General features: G+C 40.3%; 1 protein-coding gene across 2 annotated transcripts; it reads right to left on the bottom strand.

Moving 5' to 3' along the window:
• Positions 1 to 51: 51 nt before the first annotated feature.
• On the bottom strand, positions 52 to 23070 carry pitx3 (paired-like homeodomain 3). 2 transcript variants are annotated; one of them, XM_028604002.1, is made up of 4 exons: positions 22824 to 23070; positions 14900 to 15017; positions 8836 to 9041; positions 52 to 658 (listed from the first exon to the last, which is right to left on the bottom strand). In XM_028604002.1, exons 2-4 carry the CDS (start codon positions 15006 to 15008, stop codon positions 89 to 91), a joined length of 885 nt encoding a protein of 294 aa, XP_028459803.1. In that variant the 5' UTR covers positions 15009 to 15017; positions 22824 to 23070; the 3' UTR covers positions 52 to 88. The 2 variants fall into 2 exon arrangements, with proteins under 2 accessions (XP_028459803.1, XP_028459804.1); XM_028604003.1 differs by lacking the exon at positions 22824 to 23070 and adding an exon at positions 18915 to 19020.
• Positions 23071 to 23942: the final 872 nt, after the last annotated feature.

The following is a 23942-nucleotide window of genomic DNA, read 5'->3' as shown; positions in this document are numbered from 1 at the left end:
ATGTGAAGGGAGGGGATGAGGGGGGGGGGTTGACTAGTGGACTTACAGCTGGTCAGTTGGGTCAGGGGGCGCCGTCGGAGCTTCTTCTTCATACCGGCCGGTCCACAGCATACTGGCAGGGGCTCAGGTTGGACACGGGGTTCTGCACTGCCGGATAAGCAAAGTTGGTGTGCTGCTTGGCCTTGAGCCGCAGGCTGGCCAGGCTGGAGTTGCAGGTGTCTCTGTACATGTAGGGACTGGCTGTGGTGGCGTAGGGGCACGTGGCTGCACTCACCGCTACCGAGTTGAGCGCCGTGGGGCTGTTGAGGTTGTTGAGGTTGCCCAGGTTGTTGAGCCCCGTAGTGGGAACCCCGGCCACTGCTGAGGGCACCATGCCAGAGGCCATGTTCATGGAGGGGATGGAGCTGGGGGGCGAGAACATGGGCTGGGTGGATAGGGGGCTTACATTCATTGAGTTAAAGAATGGGAAGCTCTTGGCAGAGAGCGGGCTGCTTGCTAGGCTCTTGGTAGCCCAGTTGTTGTAGGAGTAGCCAGTGTACATGTCGTCGTAGGGCTGCATGAGTCCATTGAACTGGGCACCAAAGCCATTTTTGCATAACTCTGCCTGCTGGTTCCTCTCGCGCTTTCTCCACTTAGCACGGCGGTTCTTGAACCATACCTAGAGAAGACAAAAGGAGAAACATCTGTACCATTGTACGCCTCGTGCCTTTATCACTTTATGTTTAAGTTGGTGTTCATGTTATAGTTTATGTCGTGCCGGTCATTGTTCATTTCCTTTAATTGTATGTTATCTACTTTGGGAAGTCAACCCTCTTTGAATCGTGATGCTCCCCTAAAAACTTTGTTTAAAAGCTACATTTTTTTCTTAAAAACATGAAATATGCATGACTAAATATTAGGGGTGGGGGAAAAAAATCAAAACAGCATAGTATCGTGATATTTCACGTGGCAATAATGTATCGATACACAGACACCAAGTATGGATATTTTATTACATATGTGTTGGTCAGTTTGTCTGCTTGACAATCCCATTTTGCAGCAATCAAATTGAAGTGAGATGAACAAACAAAAAATGTGTCTCTATAGATAAAACAGATGTTGACAAAGTTTCCTATTAGGGTCAAAATTTGAAATTGGGAAAAAGGTAATACATTGCAATATATCACAGAATATTGCAATATGTTTAAAATCGCAATAATATGGTATTGTGACATAAGTATCTTGACGATATGGTATCGTGAGGCCTCTGGTGATTCCCACCTCTACTAAATATGGAATAGTCTCATTTATTTTTTGGAGAAAGAACACGTATTATTTATTAAATACTCAGATACTCAGCTTCATCAGGACTGTGTAGGTGTGCTTTGGTCAGAAGTATGTGACATCATCTTTTTCAAACTGAGCCCCGCCCAATTCAAACCAGTGAGAAGAGCACAGATATATGTGAAATAACCACAACACTCATAGTAGGAAGCTCATTTATATGAAATGTTTCATGGCCTAGAACGTTTTTATTGAGTCGCTTCAACTGTATTTGAAAATAAAATAAAAAAATACTGATACTAAATAATGATTTTTATTTTTGGATCTTCATTACAATTTAAATAAAAAATAATTAGCACAACTTGGGTCTTATTTTAGTAGTTTTGTCCATCATTTATATATATTTATATTCTGATAACATTGTACTATCTGCTGAGATCTGGGAACACAGCACATTTCTAAAACGGGGGGAAACCTGGAGGTATATACTGTATAAAGTAGCCTAGAGTTGTTTTGTTTTTTTTATCTAAAGTTACACATAGTGCGATGTTTTTTAAAAGGCAGATTTACAGATATTTTGTAGACTCAGGGGCTTTAAAGTTAAAATATTCTGACCAATTAAGAAATACATAAAACATAAATATAAAAGTTCAGCAGTTTTCCTGGCTGTAGGTACGTGGCTGTTTCCCACATCTCCACTAGAACTGCTGAGTTCAGTAAGAAAACTATTAAAGTAAGACCCATGTTGTTAAAAAAAAAAAGTTCTAAACGTTACATAAAAGCAAGTAGTGGAATGTAACTAAGTACATTTACTCCAGTACTGTACTTCAGTCCAAATGTTGAGGTACTTGTACTTTACTTGAGTCTTTTCTTTTCATGCCACTTTCTACTTCTACTCCGCTACATTTCAGAGAGAAATATTGGACTTTTTACTCCACTACATTCATCTGTTACAGCTTTAGTTACTAGTTACTTTAGTTACTCCACTACATTCATCTGTTACAGCTTTAGTTACTAGTTACTTTAGTTACTCCACTACATTAATCTGGTACAGCTTTAGTTACTAGTTACTTTACACATTAAGATTCCTGCACACAAAACACATGTAGTTTATAAAATCTGATGTTTCATTATAAATTAAACTACCCAACAATATAACTGAAATGATTAGCTGATTAAAGCTATAGTGCGTAGCTTCGGTCTCCCCCATGAGGAATTCTAAGTAATGACAACAACACTGTCGGCACGTCCACATGATACAAGCCTTCTGTGATCACACACGCCCTTGCTACCGCAACTGCTAGTAGCCAAGGAGGACACGGAGGATAATAAAAACATGATGGACTCTTTATTATTGTAAAATACCCTTTTCCCATCCGGATGGTTATTTTTGTCGTTCAACAGCAATTTACTGGTGAAATAAGTTATTGTTATAAGTTATAGTTATTACATTATTATTAAATCTTTAATTTTGACCATATGGCCTGAGCCATGAACAAGCTGTTTTTTAATGTCGCCGACTGTTGTTTACTACCCTTCTTTTTTTTTTACTTTATTAAAAAGTACCCGTTTAGGCACCATTCAGGCACCGGCACCGTTTTAAAAGTATCGCTTTAGCACCGGTATCGGAAAAAACCCAAACGATACCCAACCCTAGTAGCAACTCATTTGGCAATGGCTTGAATGTAACAGACGTTCATTAATATCAAAAAGCTACACACTTTAACCACGTGGTTGATTGACACAACTGGTTGGATCGTTTCCAGTTTCAAAAATGGGAGGATTGTTCTCCATCGAGTACTTTTACTTTTAATACTTTAACTACATTTTCATGATGACACTTGCATATTTTTACTTAAGTAACATTTTCAATGCAGGCCTTTTACTTGGAAACAGGGGTATTTTTACATTGTGGTATTGGTACTTTTACTTAAGTAAAGTATCTGAACCCTCAGTGAAAGAGAGAGCCTTTGCAAACTCTAAAACATTCAGCGAGGAGCTTTTTTAAATCAACCTACTGATCTGCCAGCAGCTATTCTCCTGGTGATTGTGGAGACTCGTGCAGTAAACACACCGCATTAAAATCTGCAGGGAATATTAGTTGAAAAGTTGATAAATGGCATTGAGACGAGTGGAATCGTAAAGTAACATCAGTGACGTGCACACAGCCAGTCAGTCAGTAAGGCTGCAGTAAGGGGGCTTAAGTTGCCAATTATACAGTAAGTCTCTTATATATTATATGAGATGTTTTCATAGCTTCAACTATAATATAGATTCATGTCATTTTTGCACAGAACGGAAAAAATTAGAGTGACTGAAGAAGTTATTTTCAAATGACTTTTACCCTAACTATCAGAAAGTGTCGGGAGTCCATAAAGTCTAATTCTAAAACACATCTAGTCTGAGTTTCCTAAACCCTCTCAAATACTTTCAGTAATATTGTGTGCATATATATCCAGAATTTTTGAAAGACATAATGATCCCAGAAAGTAAGTTGAAGTGTATCCTCAAACAGTCATATTAGGCAAGGCTTATTAAAACTAATCATTGACTTATTTGAATAGTGAGATCCCAATGAAAGAAATGTCAGAAAATGGCAATCTTCACATTTGTCATTTTATGGTTCTATATTTGGAGGATATGAATTGGATTAAAGCTTTAGTGGAAAATCTAAATTGAGGGTTTTTTAGAAATTAAAACTGTGCCAAGTTCCTCAGTGGAAAGTTGTGGACAAACTTTGCTTCAAACTAGACAGAAACCTTTCGTTTGTGCATACAAGAAGATCTATATACAGCATCTGGCAGAAGTCTCCTGGTCATCTGTATGGGTTTGTTTTACATAAAAATAAATTGCTATCAAATGTTTCATCTCTTATATCCTCGTATAACTTCTACAGGCCTTTCCTGTGTTGATACTCAGCCGTCTCTTTGCTGCTTTGGCATACATGCTGCGTATCATCCAATCCTCTGTTATCATAGTAACAGAATGCTGTTGGCCATTAATATGAGTAGAAAGTGCATGACTCTGAGTTTTCCATCCCACTTAGTGACAGCAGGGGAAGCCCCAGGCCAGAGGACAGAAGCTACCCAATCTTTACGGCGACTCGGAGGCAATGCGGTTTGAAAGGCTGAATGTCAAGGTCCCTCAACAGCTCGACTGCCACATTAATACGTCTTCTGTGGAATGCTCAAATGATTGCATAGGAAGGAGATCAAAGCAATTATTTTAAAAAAAGACTGTTAATGTTAACTGTATTGCAGTGTAGAGTATATTGCCTGTCTGTGGCTCAGAAAATGAAAATCCCTAACAGGGGTCCAGGTCCCCTAGGAGGTCCTCAGAGTTACTGCAGGGGGGGCCACACAATTATTGTCAATTCTTTGAAAGTTTTTTTCAAAAACGAAAGTGTCTCAACATGAATGCAACATATTATTTGCAAATTTAAATCAGCGTATTTGGGGGGAAAAAACAACATTGATAGGCTAACTGGCCCATAGGTAAGACAATAGTCACTAAGGCAGCCGTCCACAGATACAGTTCATCCTATGGGATGTGCCTCATGTATGTTTAGTATTAAAACATGATTAATAAAACCATGCCAACAATTATTATTTTAATAGCTTGGTATTCTATGTACTAAAAAGTTATGTATAAAAGCTTTTGTCTGCCCTACACATTATTGTAGGCCCAGTTTAATATGCAACGTCATTTTATACCATGTTGTAGGGGGTACCTGATCTGTCTCTCTCTTAGTTAAGGGGTCCTTGGCTTAAAAAAACATTGAAGACCCCTGTTGTATTCTGAATGACAAGTTCTGAGTTTCTAATGGAGAAATGTATAGAACTCAGGCCTTCTTGGTGATGTAGATGCTTACGCTACAATGCATTACCTTTGAAATATGTAAAAATTATTAAAATTGAGTTTAATGTCATAGCCCTTGATATAAGTCCAGTCTCTGTTGGAATAATGTGCAATCTAAACACTCAGTGCCAATGCAGGAATTAGTGTGACATTGATGCAGAGTAACAGAAGTTAAGTGTGTGGAAGTAACACACACAAATTGTTGCCGAACCTTAAACCTGTATAATGAACTGATTTTTTTGGCCACTGGTGTAAAAGACTGTAAACACAACATCTGATATAGTATCACCTCATTCACTTGCTAATTATAAACAGTTGTTTGTTCACACAGCCTGCAAAATATGTTGCTACTCAACATTCATCAGCCATATTCCAAGTCTAATACTCACTGGGCTTTTAGCTCCTAAATGTTGCACTATGTTCACCAGCTAGACGCTACCTTTATCTGTTTGCTGAAAAGGTAGTGTAAGTGAGTTTATCCACAGTGGGTTTGTCCATATGAGTAACAACTTTACCATTTCACCATTCGTCATTTGAGTCAATGTTAATATGAAATATAGTTATTTACACCTAATGCATTTTTACCATGCCTGAACCATACTGTAATGTAATGCCAAGATATTGTAGGAATAATTACGTATTGTTTTATATTTCAGTGTTTTTGTGGGCAAACGTTGCTTAATATACCATAATAGGCTACTTATACTCTATAATCCCATGTAACTGATGAGTATTGTTGGGAAATGATAGTGCTTACCTTTTACCACTCACCGAGGTAGTTTGATAAATTCATGTGATGCTGAAAACAATTAAGGGGGCAATCACACAGAAAAGCATTGCCACAGATGTAAGCTGCTAAACATCAGCACCCTATTTTAATTGTGAGCATGTCAACATGCTGATGTTAGCAGTTAGCTAAAAGCACTGCTAGAGACCAGAACACATAGGATGAGCTGTTTTTGTGGCATACTCTGAAGGTCCTATTATCAGACAGGTTAAGTGAAGTAAATTAGATCTATATAGTCTGGAATCACAAATAAGCTTCAAAGGTCTTTACAGTGTGTAAAGCATACTGTACAGCACCGTCCAGACCTGTGATAGTGTTATCAATGTGTCCCATCAGGCTGCATCTTTGATGACTAACAACAGCTCTCTGACAAATCACATGGATCAAGCTGACAGGTGAAGAATTTTGCGCATGCAGGGGTTAGAAAGGCTGCTGATAGACATTAGGGACAAGACCATGTGTAGTCTGTTTTCCTTTCAAAATAACAACCAAGAATGTGTTCTATGTGACCTTTCATCCAGCCAACATTAATTTGATCCATTACTTGTACGGCAGGCCAGGGACTGTATTGTCATCCATCAGAATGTGTGTCCTCCTGCTCCATATAGCTACAGTGAGTGAATCACCGGCTGTGGGCACACTGCTGCACTTCTGACATTAAGGTGGGCTGTGACAACTGAAGCTTTGGTACAGGGAATAAAACATTGCCCATAACCTACATTCACTTTTTTTCTTGTATTTTCTAACCATTTAGGTGGCATATTTTCCATAGTCTATATCCACAACCTTTCATTCCCGGGATTGTGCCGGTGCTGCCGGAAATTCCGCAGGATGTCTCTCATTTTCGGCCGTCCCTTTGGATTTGTGAGGACTATGGTTAACTGCTCCTCAGATCTCTGCAGGGTAAATCCAGACAGCTAGCTAGACTATCTGTCCAATCTGAGTTTTCTGTTGCACGACTAAAACTACTTTTGAACGTACACATGTTCCACCAAAACAAGTTCCTTCCCGAGGCTAATTGGCAGAGGCAACGTTGCTCCGTCCGGTGCTTAGCACCGCCCATGATGATTGTGATTGGTTTAAAGAAATGCCAATAAACCAGAGCATGTTTCTCTCCCATCCCAGAATGCTGTGTGAACTAGCCAGACTTTCCTCCGCAGCGCTGTGGAGGAAGGTCTGGCTATGCGAGACTATATTTTACCCTGGAAACTGATTTATATAATAATATGACTGAGGCCTACATTACTACAACATAGTTAGGGTTGGACCAGTATTTGGAGCTTTGGCAATGATAATGGCATATTTCAAAGTGTTATATGTTCACTGTGACAATAATATGACACTGGTTTCCATTGGATGACTGTAACCTTATATTCTCTTTCTATATTATATTGTAATAGCCAAGATTTAAAGATTTTGAAAGTTGCCTTAAGTTTTTGTAATCAACAGCTTCAATCCAACGTGACAAAAAGTCTAATTCGCTAGTTCTCATGATCCTGGGTTTTGTTTTATTTCCTATTTTATTTTGTAGGTTCTTCTCATGTGTCGTGTCTTGTGTTACTTCCTGCCTTCTGTGTTTTCCTGCCTTTGTGATTGATGTGTCTCACCCATCCCTCGTTACCACGCTACTTTTCTTGTCTATATTAGTCTGGTGTTCTCTCGTTTCAGAGTTGCATTGTCTGCTTTTGTTCCTGGCTCCCAGTGTTCTTTTTCCTAGTGTTTACTTCTCCAGTATTTAGTATTTCTTGTCTTTTTTGGATTCAGCTTTCGTGATAAAAGCTCACTTTTTGTTTGATCAACCTGCGTGACTTGGGCCCTCCTTTCAAACTCTCCAGCATAACACTATATCTTTAAATCATCTAAGAGGCTTTAAACCTGCATGAATAGATTTTACAATGAGGCATTAACACCTATTAAGTTCATATGGGAAACTTGTGACCAAACAGTTGCTTTTTTACACATCCGACAGACATGAGCAATTTCCTCATTAATTCCCATCAGCCAAAAAGTTGAGTCTCAACCTTTAAGTTGAGAAAGAAAACGGTTTTAAACACTTCTCACAGTCTTCCTCAGCAGATTGCGCAAGACCATAACATGTGGTTGAAGTCCATGGAAAAAGCTAGTAAGAGGACCTTGAGGTTTTTTATCAGGATTTTAAGCTATAGTGCGTAGTTTCTGCCATCCCATGAGGAATTCTAAGTGATGACAACAAAACTATTGGTGTGTCCACATGATACAAGCCTTCCGTGATCGCGCACGGAGGATTAAAAAACATGATGGACTCTTCAGAAGAGGTAATCATCTCCACTTGAGTTTCTGCGCGGGAAAATCACCAGACTTAGTTAGTCTTAACTCACTTTGTAGCAAGTCATTTGGCAATGGCTTGAATGTGAAAGAGGTTTATTAATATCAAAACGTTATGCACTAAAGTTTTAAAATGTAAAGTTTGAGGGAGGCACTAAAGGGAAAGTTTGAGGGTGGCACTAAAGGGAAAGTTTGAGGGTGGCACTAAAGGGAAAACCATGGCTTAGAAGTCATTCAAATCTACGGGGGCCACTCCTAAGGAGCTCTGCTCTCCAGAAATGTGTAATCTTTGCCCACAAGATCATCATGTGTCCAAACTGCTGCATTAAATTGCAGGCTTTCATTCTAACAAACACTTTTCTGATTAGCACACCTTTAGTCTCCCATTGCCAGACCCGCAACAGAAAACAGATAGTCTAGCTAGCTGTCTGGATTTACCCTGCAGAGATCTGAGGAGCAGTTAACCATAGTCCTCACAAATCCACCGGAGGTTAGAACGCCAACACAAAGGAAGGAGCAATCCCCTAAATGAATGGTTGTCGATATAGACTAGCACACCTTCAACCAGGGAGGAATCGGCTGCTGTGATACAGATATGATGAGGGCAGAGTGTGGGTACCTACCCTGACCCGTGCCTCTGTGAGGTTGGTCCACACTGCGATTTCCTCTCTGGTGCTCATGTCGGGGTAGCGGTTTCTCTGGAAGGTGGCCTCCAGCTCCTGCAGCTGCTGGCTGGTGAAGTGAGTCCTCTGCCGCCGCTGCTTCTTCTTCAGAGAGCCGTCGTCAGCGCTGGACTCATCCAGCTGGTTCTGGTGGGATTTCTCTGTGTCTGCACACACACAGAAAGACAAATAATCTCATTAGGAAACTGGGAGGTGCAGTTTAGGTAGGAAGATAGATAAGAGTAGACAGAATAACATGATGTGAACATAACAATGCATCACTTGTCCTGAACAATTGTAGAAATGCATACGCTGTGTAGGCATGTTATACATTCATGTAGTGTTTTGAGAATGATGACAATTATAGTTGTTTTTGACTTACATAGATCTGAGGAACATTTATTGATGGATAATCACAGACTGCTGTCTGATCCTCATCATCCGTGTTATTTTTGGGCAATTTGGTTGAAAGAAACCCATATTTTTATATAGAAACATTAGAAACTGGGTGACCCCGAGGACAACATGAGGGTTAACGTTGTGAAAACGTCAACCAGTTTGGTTAGGTTTAGGCACCAAAACTACTAAAAAAAGATGGAGGTTTAGGTTCAAATCAGACTTCACGTCCTGCAGGTAACCACGTGCAACGCAGAACGTGAAGTTTGTTAAGTTAAAAAAAACTCTCTGTTTCCTTTTCTTTTCAAAACATGACATGACATGACATGGGTCAAAGTCCTGTGTTTGTTTGACCCATCCACCCCCCCAACCTGCCTCCTTATGAGGATATTTGATATTTGGCGCTCTTATACTTCCTCACCTTACTTCCTGTTTTGCTCCCGTCAGAACTACTACGGCCACTAGAGGGCGCCGCCACTAGAAACCTAAATATAGGTCGGACTGATGCTGGAACATACCACTTATGGGAGCGATTTTGGCTGGAGGACAGTCTCCAGCAGTAAAATGAGCTTAAAAGAAAAGAAGGAACACTTTATTTTGCCCTAACCTGTTTGTGAAAGCTCTACAGCATGTCATGTGACTAATTATAGAGAAAACAGTGTTCAGTAAACTTTGCACAATCATGTAAATTTACCTGATGAAGGTCTGGGACCGAAACGTTGTATTTTTCTAAATAAATTATTGCTTGCGTAATGGTCAGTGTGCGGGATTTTCTCTCAACAATTTTTGATCTGTTACCTTTGATCATATCCTACGCACCTCCCCGACCAAAGAGGTGTGCAAAAAAGTTTTCTCACGTCACAATCATTTATTTGACTTTGCAAGAACCAGGAAATGATATGGTGGTCACATTTCTATAATGTTGGGTAGTTTGATGTATACATTTACATGTCTTTTTAGTTGATCATAAATGTTTGGTATGTAAACTTTTAATCTGCAAAGAAACTGTAGTTACCATTGCTGTCAAAATATCAATCTAAAATGTAGTGGAGTAGGAGTGTAAAGTCAAATGACAGTAGTTCCAGTAAAATACCGTCTAGGCAGGTTAGAAATGAATTGGAGTTAATTAAATGGACATGGACTTTTACTAAAATTTTATCCATTTTCCTAAAAATTGTTACCAGATTCCACAGTCCTTCCAAAGGAACTATAAGAAATTACAAATCAGTTCCTTTCTAGGGAATTTTAAGGATTCTATGGGACCTGTAAAATAATGTCACTAGTAGTACATTGTGAAAGCATTTTTAATGCATATAAACACACACACACTCAGAGAATTTCTAAAACTTAGCCAGGAAGCAGCTGAAAGCAGAGCTTTTCTTTTGCAGATGATTTGAATCCTGCGCTGCGCCCATCAACACTTAAAAAGCTTACACATCTGTGAAACAGCACATTGTTCCGACACCTTTCACCCTGATATGCATCAGCACTATCCTATCCCTGCTGAAACTGAGTGGATATTATTATTGGATCAAACATCATGTGAAGTCCCTCCATCCCACAGGCTGGAAAATGACAAGCATGAGTGTGACATTGCCAAGAGAGAATGATTCCCAACACTGCATTACGCTCAAAGATGTGCAGGAGCAGTGAGTGGCTGCATTTGGCCCCCAGCGCAGTGAGTTTAAAGGACCACACATCCATGTTATGTCTGCCAAGGCTTCTCTCTGCCAGATCTGACTCCCGCAATTGGAGGACCTCACAGAAAGAAGTGAAATTAGTTGGCCAGCTAATCCTGCGGATCAGGCTTTTGTGACTGGGGCAAGTTGGGCTCTGTTTGGCAAGGGCTTAGCTCTCGGAGCAGTTCGAAATGATCAGCGGGGTTTAAAAAGAGGCTCCACAGGGCTGCCGGAAAAACCAATAAGGGCCAGGCCGAGGCTGTTATCTGGCAGTAAACTGACACTGGGTAAGCTGTCACTTAAGGCCAAAGTCTATAACACAATAGTGAGGAAAGGGCAGCCCTTTTTAGAGTGGCGCGCTGACCAACAATAGGAGCAATCTGACTGATAATGTGCCGACATGACAAAGCCGTTCCAGGTCAGCTTCTCCAAGAGCTTTACTCTGGGGAAACAACTGCAAGAGGCTTTTAACCAAATCACTTTTCAACATCTGGAAAACAGCAAAATCCAGAATATGTTTTTACTGAAATAAAAAGCTGTCATGACTGAATGGCTACTCTAAAGGGTCAAATCAAAGTTAGTTTTTACAGGAGCTGCACCTCTTTCTTTCAAAGAGAAAGCTTATAATAAAGACACACACAGATGACTGAGTCGGGGCAGCCCGTGCCTCTGGCGTGGGCGTCAGCGTGCTGTGGTAAGGCGCGGCAGCCGTATTATACTTCAGTCCAGGTTTAAGGGTGTATTTTGGGTTCATTATAAAGGTATAGGCTAACCTTTAAAAACAAAATCCATAATGGGTCATTCACGACAGAACGTATTCATGTAGTCATAACTCATTTTGCAATCGCAAGGACATGACTATTTGCTGGAATCTTCTATGTGTGTGTGAAAGAGCTGATCCAGAAGGGCCATAGCCTTCACCCCTCTCACAGAACTTTAACCAGAAACCAAAATGAAAAGCTCTGCAACGGGACAAATAAACTTCAACTTGTACATATTATTTGGGGATAGGAGGCTTAACTCTTCAATTATTCGTCATTTTGCTGGACTAAAAAATAGTCTAATTTTAAACACATGAAATCTCAAAATACTGAAATTAGCTTATAAAATACCAACCATGTGTAGGTTTTTCATTACAGAATGTTTAATCATATTATTGAGATGAATATGTCATCATACTTTATTGCAAAAGATTGCAAAACAATTTCTTATTTCATTTAAATCATTGTGTTTTACTGAACTGTACGCAAACTCAACAATATTTGAGGCTTTTATTGTGAAAATATAGATCTATAAAAGATGTAAATTAGATTTAGATTTACACAGATTTAGAAAGAAAAATAATAACATTAGGGCTGCACAATATATGTTATTTTTTTATGTTCATAGCGTGATCAACTGGCGCAATCTACACATGGTTAAAAGGCTGCGACATGTCGCGATGTGGAAAACTGCACTTTACAATGTAACTGTCATTCTTTTTTTACTTCTATATTCAATTCAATATTCAATTTGTTAAATAAAGGAAAGCAGGAAATGACTTCCTCTTATTGGTTTTGAGTTCAAAAAGCCGTTTGTTGTATTTTAGCAGAATACTGAACGCAGCAGAACTGAGAACACTTTAATATCTGTTTATTTATTGAAAGTTATATAGTTATCACGATATTCCACAACGTTATCGCATATCACATATTGTGCAGCACTAACTGCATTATTAAAAACAATTATACGCAGGCTACAGATTTGCTTAATTCCTTCCGTCAATGCAAAAGAATTGCACCTGAGACACTGTTTCTGTCCATGTTAAAACGGCCGGCTAACATACACCGTCGGGGCTTTTATTCATATCAACTTGGCATTTAGGCGCTATAAAAAAAAAGCATCAGGTCCCAAAAGAGAAAGAGACTCAGAGAGCCAAGGAGTTTTACTGAGAGGTGAATGAGCTCCGTGAGACACACCCAAGCATTTTACACCACATTTCTTTCCCAAATAGTTTGTTTTTGACAGTTTGTTACGACTGGATTTCTAACCACACACAGTTTAGCAAGCAATTAGATTGGGTTACACACACACACACACACACAGACACACACACACACACCATTAGATATAAATAGAGAGGTAGGTGGGTTAAAAGCTGCGCTGGAAGAGTATTCAGATCCTTTACTTCAGTAAATGTACTAATACCACACTGTAAAAATACTCTGTTACAAGTATTAGTACTGCATTACAAATGTTACTTCAGTAAAAGTCTGTAACTATGATCAGGAACATGTAGTTAAAGTATTAAAATATTTTAGAAAGAGTAAAGGATCCAACCAGTTGTGTGTTTAATGGTCTCATCATCTCAGCTGGACTTGTAGGCTGACTCGTTATATTGTCGGCTAGTTTACTTTAGAATCAAACATCAGATTTTATAAACTACATGTGTTCTGTGTGCAGCAATCTGAATGTGTAAAGTAACTAGTAACTAAAGCTGTAACAGATGAATGTAGTGGAATAACTAAAGTAACTAGTAACTAAAGCTGTAACAGATGAATGTAGTGGAATAACTAAAGTAACTAGTAACTAAAGCTGTAACAGATGAATGTAGTGGAGTAACTAAAGTAACTAGTAACTAAAGCTGTAACAGATGAATGTAGTGGAATAACTAAAGTAACTAGTAACTAAAGCTGTAACAGATGAATGTAGTGGAGTAAAAAATATAATATTTCTCTCGGAAATGTAGCGGAGTAGAAGTAGAAAGTGACATGAAAAGAAAAGACTCAAGTAAAGTACAAGTACCTCAACATTTGGACTGAAGTACAATACTGGAGTAAATGTACTTAGTTACATTCCAACACTGGTTAATATGGCATATGGAGAAGTTAGAGAGGGAGTTGAGAAAATACATCCAGGTGATTATTTGTCATATTCCATAAGTGGGACTAACTGAAACGGTCAGTTAGTGAAACCAGAGAGAAAAGCTTACAATCAGCAACTCTCCACCAATCAACAGTCAGCATTAACACGTTATCACGTGGCCAACGTTTCGACGACAGGTAAACCACCTTTTACAACAGGGAGAAATCCATTCCTTAATGAAGGCCGTGAGATGCGGTTGAAAGCTCCTTCAAAAAAGCTAGTATGTAAGTGGACCCTGTGTTATTATTTCATAGCACAATTAGTTTTTCTCTCTCTCAGTCCTGACGGAATAGTTTACTCATTCATTCCTTAGGTTTGCTGATTTTTGGGAAATAGCCTGTAGATGATCCAACACAGATTCTTAAATATTAATTTTCAATTTTCGATTTCAAATTGTGCTGAATGAAATCAGGCCACGTGCGCTCTGAGTGTGATGAGACTCTCGGGAGAAATAGCTTTCTCTCTTTTACATTTTATGATTCAAAGTCAAGCGAAGTGACTGTTAAAAGGGACTGCGCCTGCAGACACTGCTGGATCGCCACCTGCATTGAATTCCTCCCAAAGCCCTTTACAAGCTGCATAGTTTATAATATGTTTTATTTTTTATCAGTTGGCGCTGATTAAACTGGCCTCGAGCTAAAAAAAAATACGAGAAGTAATCGGTAATTGTCCTCTGGTACCTCGGCAGAAATACCGAGGGCATAAAGTCTGTTATAAAAGCAGATACTAATTACTCTCTGTTTGTTTTGGAGCCGATTTGCATCCATAATTTATTGAAGATATTGCGCGGAAACAAACCCGATTATTATTATTATTATTAGCCTAGTATTATTTGAATTATTATGGAATGTTTTATTGTCATTTTTATTGCATGATATAGCCTACCTAAGTCTGCGTGTTTCTGCGTGCACGGAATATATAGGCCTATCCGTAATTGTGATTATTATGATTTGAGCATTTTCAAGTTATTTTTGGTTGGATCCAGTGTTGCGCTGAGAGAGCTCCATGTGTCCAGAGAGATGCACGGTGCTGGTGTGTTCACTGACCGCTGGTGTCCTGGCCTTTACATCCCGCCTCGTGCTGCGGGGTCCCGGAGTCGGAGAGCGACAGCGCCGGGCTGCGGGCTTCACTGTCCGTCAGCAGGTTAAAATCCATAACCAGGCTCTGCGAACGCGCGCGCGCACACACACACGCACACACACACACACACACACACACACACACACACACACACACACATACACGCACACAGGCACACACATGCGCACGCACACACACACACACACACACACACACACACACACACACACACACACACACAGAGTGAGAGAGAGAGAGAGAGAGAGAGAGAGATGTCATCCTCCCAGCTGAGTGCCGCCACAACATCTTCAACAACATGGGATCAAAAGAATTATGGTTATGATGGCTTTCAATGGGACATTTTTGTCCTCTAAGGGTCTGAGTGTCTGTTGTCACAACATCCCTATATCCTAACTTTAACTAACACCACTACAATTCTAATTGCAATATGCATAATATAAAGTCCACATCATCATGATATTTCAGTTGGTTTCAGTATTTTCACATACTTGCCTAATATCCCTGTAATATTCCTATAACTTAATCAGGAACACTGTAAGTATTCCATATGAAGCTGCTCTGTGTGGCTGTGTCTCGGTTCCTGTAATATTTTGAAGAAGTAGGCTGCAAATAACATTTTCATAATTACATTTTTTCATTAATTTGGATCATTTGACTAACACAACGCAGGGGTTATATTTTCCTCTGGACACTGTTACAGGCCAGGAGGTGTTAGTAGAATGATTGATACCCTGATCTAACACAGACGAATGGTGCTGGTTGTTTTTTTTGGACAGAAAGACGTCGAGGTCTTCAAAACATTTTCAGTTGATATTTTCCTAAACAGGCAAAAGCAGGGCGGAAAGAGACAAATACAACAAAAAGACACAAAGGGATTTTAAAGGTCAGTGCATTAATAATACAGTCATTTATACAGCATTTATAACTCATCTAATTTTGTCATGATTACCAGTTTCTTTTTTGTTGTTGCTACATTTATGTAAATGCATTTTTTAGATTTTTTTTTTGGTCCGACCTCATTGTGTCCCAAACATACACTCTATTTTTCTCCTTGAAGGGTCCGTATAGATTTAGTTTCTTATTTGGGCAAAATATCAATTTAGCTATTTAAATCAGTATATTCTCCATGTGATGTGGGTTTGTGTACGTTTGTTGAATTTGGAGGTGCATTCTGTTTCTATTTTCTCTCTGATCTTTCCATTGCCCCCTCGCTGTGGTTGTAATCCCGATCCCTTTGTATGAGCCTGACATAAGCAGCTATAACCAGACCGGCCCTGAAATGACTCTATTTTAGGCTACGTGGGGAGAGCAATAGAGTTAATCCCGTCAAATACACAATGACGTTTCCAAGACTAATTGTAGCCAGTGAGATAGAACTGTTGCTCAATAGAGCCCAAAAATAGCTGGTCGATTATTTATCCATGATCAGTTAACACCTTGAAAATGTGAGGGTGTGTGTGGGGTGGGGGGGGCATACACTCCATCCCAGCTGTAAGAGGTTTTGAATGATTTATGGCTACAATACTTATAAAGTCCAAAAAAAAAAGCATAAGTATAATACTTGTCCTACACTTCACGTGTGTTTGATCCCAAAAAAATGCATCCAAAGTTGTGCTCCAAAAAGTAACATTTCTTCATGCTGTTCTCATGTGACTTCATTATTATACATGTTACTTTATAATACACTTTTACAGTACATTTAGGAGTTATTCAGCTGGCAAAGTACGCGACTTAAGAAGAAGTCGAAGAAATGTGGAGCGTATTTCCGTAGAGGAATAGAAGGCCCAGTTCAACTCTGTCACTGATTACCCTCCTTTTCTATTTGCCTTGCATTTCCCAGGACATTGGGGAGTAAAAGCTCAAGTTGACAGGTTTAGAGGAAAGTCTTTAGGCTGCCGTAGACTACAATGAGTCCACGTCATCAGAGATTTCAAAAAGGCGATCAACCTCGTCCCTGGAAATCAAACAGTGAGCTGGAGCTGTTGCTGGTGTCTGTATGTAGTCACTGCTGTGGTCAAGAGCTTCACAAGCAACAAATGGAGCTTTTGTGGGGAAAGCGTAGGCCTGTGTGTGTGTGTGTTTTTCACACACACCTCTCTTGGCCTCCCCCTCTGTGTTTCCCTGCGGTCTGTTTGCCACCATGCCAGTCCTTTGTGTGCCAGTCACATGACTTGTGCTGGGGTTAAATGTGAAGCCTGGCAGGGGGGGGGGGGGGGCGGAGTACAGAGCATGGCATAGCCTCAAACAATAAAATACGAGGACATGACCTCGGTATTTAGCATGCACTTAAGGCACACGAGGATCATAAAACTCAACTGAGGTCAATTTCATAACAACATCAAAAAAAAAAAAAGAGCCAGTGTTAACCCTTGTGTTGTCTTCCCGAGTCCTAAATAACAATTTTTTTTAGACACTGTTTTTACATTTTTGTCTCTTTTTTTTTCCCATATTTTGCTTGCTTATTCAATCATGAAGGTAATGGATGATCACAGATACGTCCAAATGTAGTCAGGATAATGCTATTCAATTGAATAAAAACACCCAAAATGCAATTCAAGTAGAGATCTGAGCCTTAATGTCACTGTTTTACCGAACCATCCGTGTTATTTTGGGGCACTTCGGTTGAGAGAAACCCAAATATCTGATATAGAAACTTTGAAAATGGGTCAAATTTGACTAAACAATCCTTAAATAGATATGAAGAGTCCGGTATTTAAAGGAAATTCAGGCCAGAAAGCGAGAGAACTGGATTTAAAAAGTCCTGGAAGCTCATCAGATAGAGGCTGCTTTGTCACTTTGTTCCCACGGAGCTCCATGTCCTTCTGGTTTCAGTGATTACAATGATTTCAATTTGGCACCCCAAAAAATGAGCAATGTCATCACCGTAAGTCCTGAGCTTCCTCTTAAAGTCTTCCTCACCCTCACTTAACATTGTGTCACTCAGTCTGACTACATAATGCCGCACTAAAGCCAACCTGCACGCTGTGATTAAAAGTTTAGCACCTTATTACCACTGAATATCTGTGACACCTGATAGGTGAGTCAACATTTTTTCTTCCATCAAAAACATCTGCAACTTATTTCTGGCCAGCGAAACAAACGCCTGGACCCTTTTAAAATGCTGCCTTGCACATTTCCTCGTTGTCACTGCTAACACAAAACCATTCTCCAGAGAGTTTAAAACAAAGACGTGCGTCTGTTTTTTGTTTAGCATCCGTGAGAATGATCGGAGCATTTCACAAAAGATTAAGAGACAGGAAAATGAGTATTCTGCTGTCGGCCAGAGGCCTTCCCTGCATCTCTGGGAAAAAAGATGCGAGACTGAGGATAAGGTCAAGTCTCCCAGTAGAGGGATTACCTCGGTAAGTACACTGCCTCTGGGTTGTGGCTTTGGAATAATGAGTCTTTGATATGATCAGTTTTCCCCATGCTCACGACCGTGCGCATTTAGTTTCTCTTTTTCTTCTTCTTTTGTTTCGTTGAATGACTCAAAAACAGCTAATTATCTGTCTGAGTGAAATTCAAAAAAATTTGACTTACTATTTGAATTCAGTTGAACTTCTTGGCTTTTTCTGCAAGTGCTTAATTTGATATGATCATTGTTATTATATTATATTAGAATATAGGTGATCTTACATATGTCAGGGTTTCAAACAACCCTGATCTGACATTTCGGCGAGCCTCATCCGATGTTCATAAAACGTTACAGGAAACATGAGTGATCTGGCAAACATAACCAAGCGTCACGCCATCACCTTTGTTGTAGGATTCTTTTGACTTCTTTCAGTTAAGATCAAACTGGTTTACGTCCTTTTGAACGATCTAAAACTGAGCTTTCACTTTGTCGAAAGAACAACTCGCCACAAATGTTCAGCGAAAAGCAACAATAGATGAAGTCAACACCCAAGTGACATGTTATATTTAACTCTTGTGGGTCATTTTAGTTTGAAGCGGTGTTACCTTTTGCTGTGCTGAGCTGTTTCCCTGGGGTTTTATAAATCAAAGAGACTCCACCAACAGGTCCCAGTGGCTGTGGAACAGTCAGCGTCCCCCAGGTCTAGTATTAGCAAGGTCCAATAATGTGGTCAGAATAATACACGCGAGCCAGTCTGGGGAGCTAAATCGGCCCGTGATGGCAGTGATGGATGGAGGCCTGGTGTCAATGTGGTGCTGAGAGGCTGGCTGGCTGGCCCGGCAGCGAGGGGCGTGCAGGTGATGCAAGCCAGTCATTTTGCCCAGAACAAGGTGTCAGTACCCCCTCCCTTCCCAACAGCCACACACACACACACACACACACACACACACACACACACACACACATTAAGGGTGCCGCATGATTATATTTCCAAAATCAAGAGCCCTTCTCCCCCTCACTCCGAGATCAGTATGGCCGACAAGCTATCACTGAGCTAACGAGCAGTGGCTGACAGGCAGATGGATCTGTGGCTTCTCTTTCTGTATTTATTGTTTATTCCTATATCAATGTTCATTATGTTTGTTGGTATATGTATGCACCAAACCCCAAGGCTCATTCCACCTAAGTTTAATTTACTGTGGCAATAACTATTTTACTCTTTATTCTATAGTTTTAATCTTTTCACCATCTTCACATTCCCTGATCCATGTTCTTAGTTTAATGTGTGTGTGTGTGTGTGTGTGTGTGTGTGTGTGTGTGTGTGTGTGTGTGTGTTTTAGTGTTTTTTTATGTTTGCACCATAGAGTAGCACTTCTAATTCCATGTAATGTCCTTACAATGACAATAAAGTCAATTCTGTTTCTGAATAAACAGTTTTTCTGATTTTCTGAACTCCTCAGGGAAGTTTATGAAAATATAAAATAAAACCTGAGCTTATTTAGTTAAGCTTTTACTCCCCTCTTCATCTGCTACAGGGCATATCAGAGGGTGCAGTCTATTTCCTGGAGCCCTTGTGGCACTGAACCTGTGTGTTTACTGGTAATGCTGGGGGGGGGGCCTCCTGTTCAGGATGAGACTCTCCGCTTTGCATAAGCAGTCGCCCAGTGACACCGATCTCATTAAAATATATATCTGGTGATAATAAGAAAAATAATAATAATGGAAGGGGAAATCTTCTCATTTTTTTCGGGAGATTGCCGGGTCCATCTGGCGGTGCGCGCGGCAGACTGCTTGCATTGCCACGGACTGCAGGCATTAGCCCGGGAATTATTCATCATCACGTCGGGAATTAATTCCCGGGATTAAGAGTTGATTAAGATGTGTGTCACTTTGCTGTCTGAGAACTTATTAAGGGCCTCCTCGAAGAGGCGGCAGATGGAATTCCAGTCCAATGTTTGTAGATGTTAATTTCTGCCCTCCTATAACAGCCATTTGCATATGATAGAGGCAGAGAGGCCGCCAACACGGGTCCACAGCACTGATTAACACACAGCCTGGCCATATTAACAGTGCATTACTCTGCACCGAAAAAATAGATTTCACTGATTCTGACTCTGGCTCTAACAACAGGAAATCTTTTAAATTAGAGAATTGAGTCCAGGGGACATATTTTAAAAACATATTTAATAGGCTGAGTAGGCGGAATGATTGTCGACATGTCGATGAACTGATGCATTGTCAAGGTGAAGTGATACCATTATATGAATTTAAATGTGTTTTAATTTGGCCTAGCCTAGCTTTCCTTTTTTATTTATTATTATTATAATTTAAATATTGTTTTAAAGAAAATAAACTTGTAGAAATTAAATGTCATTACACCGCTTTGAATGCAGCCTTTGTAAATGCACATTTTTGGCTGCACATTCTGATCTGTTTTAGCTATTCTGTATTTATTGTTGATTTCATATTAATGTTTAATATGTTTGTCTGTTTGATTACAGTATGTATGTGCCATTCACCAAGGCAAATTCCACATAAGTGTACTTTTTGTGGCAATAAAATCTTTTCTGATTGTGTTTGTGATTTGAAATGCCTTGTTAGGATGTGCTTTGATAAGACATTATGGGAGTTAAGTTCCCACCTGTTAGGGCCAACGAGGATGATTAACGCGCTATAATGACAACCTAAAGTGGGACATGGATGTGAAATCAGAGCCAGCTTTGGCCATCATGTGGAGCTGGATGCTGGATGCCCGGTGGCGGTGCAGCAGGCCGGGGCCTGCGCACGGTGACGCCTGTGTTGGTGCACACGGTTCCGTGACCGCGTGCACCAGCAAACAAGCCATTTACATGGTGCCCTGAGGCCAAACGTCAAACTTCGATTAAACAAATGTTATTTTCATACGCCCTGACCAGGGAACAGATGCAAAAGAGGCTACTAACCGAAAGGCCTGCTGGGGAAAGTGAATCCGCCGTGCCTTTGATTTTTAGGAAATATCCTAAAACGACCAGTGCGGCTTAAAAAGAAACCGAAAAGAAATTGTTTAGTAAAAGGAACCGTTGCCTAAAGCTTAAAATAGGCTACAGATTAGGCTTTTTATATTGTTAAATATCAAATAAATCTCCTGGGTTACAGCTAGTAAACAGTGCATTGTGGGCGCCACTATTTATTAAATATTATTCTGATTTCCACAATGACAGTATGTACTCAACTAGGCTATTTCTTGTGAACGGTAGGCTGATGCAGAACGGGCTCCAGCTGTTAGCATTAATATCACTTTATGGATCGGCCTCGGCCTAACTACGGGCCGTGGACACCGGCCCGAGGCTACCGGAATAAAGCCCGCATACCCAGCCTATTATCAGGCAGATATCCGTCCGAGGAGGATGACCGAGATGCTGTCGAAAGCTCCGGAAAAAGCTAGTAAGGGCCCTAAGTGGACCTTCATTTTATTTCATTATTATTATGATGATGATGATAATGATGATTATATTTGTTATTATCATTATTATTATTATTATTAGGCCTATTATTATTATTATTATTAGGCCTATTATTATTATTGTCAAACTACCGTTTCCAATGTCAAGAAGTTACTCTTAAATCTTAACACGTTAATTTAACGTTGAAGTATCTGGTAATAATGTTTGTAAAACGGAGGCAAATATTATAAGCATAAGTAAAATTGAAGTGTGTGTGTGTGTGTGTGTAGCCTACAGCTTTGTTTCTGTTGCCCCGGCAGCCACCACCTGCCACCTATCAATTTCCTCCGCATGCCCAAATATTTTTGACCTCCCAAATATTTCCACAGCGTCCGCCGCCGCCGCGAAGCATTTTGGAGAAAGCATAAACATAAAGGGGGATGGGGGGACGTGGAAGCGTTTCACCCTATTCCTAAACCGCATGCGTCCTCACACGCAGATAGAAGGAGAATTAGGGATGTTTAGTTGAACAAAACAAAGCACTCGTTTTTTAATATAAGCGTCAAAATGCCGCGAGGCCCGACGTGGAGCTGCAGCGTGTGTTGCTGTTTGACATTCTGTTTTAATCATCTGTAATGACGGTGACCATTGTGTCTGAATAGAAGATGCAATACACACTTTTAAATATGTCCCGTTGCCTGACGTGTCGCTTCTCATCAATAATAATAATAAGAATAAGAATAAGAATAATAATAAGAATAATGTGCTGAGCGGACTCAGTAAACTCCTGCTGTTCAGATCGAGACATTCTCGGAGAGTTTGAAGCCAGATCCAGAGCACTCAAACGCCTATTCTTGGTACTTCAACTTCGAAGGATCAAGCGCTGTTGGTGTTATGGAAAGCTGCAAATTGTAGCTTAAGAGAGTTAATGAAAGCCCTGCTTTACACCTCGGCCACGTCTGGTCAACTTTTACGCACAAATCAAAAGGCGCTGGATAAATTCCAGACGCACAAAAGAGAAGAAAAAAAAACAGATATTAAAAAAAAAAACAGATAGAGGAGAGAGAGAAAAGTGCGGGTATTTGCACTTACATCGAATCCCTGGTTGGTCTGGTTAAATTAATCCGTGGAAAAGGCAAAGAACTTTGGTACAGGCTGATGAGTGTCCTGGCCTCAGGCTTGCTGGTGACATGGACAAAAAGTTCCCCGGTGCGTCAGAAAGTCAGAAAAAGCGTCAGTCAGTTTCCTTCTTCTTCTTCTCCTTCTTCTGTTCTTCTTCTGTTCTTCTTCTTCCCTCTGCGCTGTCAAACATGAAGGCTGCGGAGTAGTGAGGCTTGATCCCCACACAGAGTATAGGGAGGGGGGGTGGGGTGGAGGGAGGTTGGGGGGTGACTTTATGCTAAATATTGTGCGTGACAGGTCCACTGTAGAAAGGACAGCCCCTTCTCTCTCTCTCTCTCTCTCTCTCTCTCTCTCTCTCTCTCTCTCTCTCTCTCTTTGCGCGAACATTGGGCACACACGCACGCATACACAATTGCAAACACACACTCCCCCCGCCTCTCTTTCCCATTGGCTCTCTGTCTACAAACACTCTCCATCTCTCCATCTCCATGCAGCCTCCCCACAGCGCAGCACTTTGTTTACCTGCCCGGCTGTTGCAGGTTAGAATTGCAAAGGGGGCGGGATTTATGGTAGCTTTTAGGTCCAAATTGAATTGTTTTATTTTATTACTGTGTTATATTTTTTTTTTTCATTTACAAGACAATGGAGCAAAGGGAACTAGAAAAGGCTGAAAATTCAGAAAAAAAGTACAGCTTGCTGCTAAGGAATTGCAGTTCAAACTTGAAACAGCTGAAATACTAAAAGTAGCCTAGTTCAATTTTAATGCGGCAGTCTAAACATAATTACTGAAAGAAGTTGAAATGGCAAATTAAGCAACATTATGTACCTATTTTACCTTTACCTTAAAATGACAGCTTCAAAATCATTTTGATGCTACTCTGGCTTGTAATAGGGAGGATGGTGCCTCAGTGTTCTCACACCATGTCATGTTGGCGAGCAGGTCAGATCTCCCCGGGAGAAGTCCTGAAACGCTGTACAGCACTACCACTGATTTAGGTGAAACTGGATCATATTTTATGGAGAAAAAGTGTTGTGGTTTATCCTCTGATGTCCTCCGGCTGCTCCGCCTCGACTCTCTGTGATTTATGG

The sequence above is a fragment of the Perca flavescens genome, chromosome 17, assembly GCF_004354835.1.
Source record: "Perca flavescens isolate YP-PL-M2 chromosome 17, PFLA_1.0, whole genome shotgun sequence".
Taxonomy (NCBI): Eukaryota; Metazoa; Chordata; class Actinopteri; order Perciformes; family Percidae; genus Perca; species Perca flavescens.
Note: the sequence above shows the minus strand (reverse complement) of the source record. Positions and strands in the feature narration are given on the sequence as shown.

Bases quoted from the DNA above. Each gene is read 5' to 3' on its own strand.
- pitx3 (XM_028604002.1), bottom strand. From the start codon at position 15,008: ATGGATTTTAACCTGCTGACGGACAGTGAAGCCCGCAGCCCGGCGCTG. The intron at 9,042-14,899 runs GTCAGTGAACAC...GTGTGTGTGCAG, and splicing joins TAAAGGCCAGGACACCAGCG to ACACAGAGAAATCCCACCAG. The intron at 659-8,835 runs GTAGGTACCCAC...TGTCTTCTCTAG, and splicing joins TCACAGAGGCACGGGTCAGG to GTATGGTTCAAGAACCGCCG.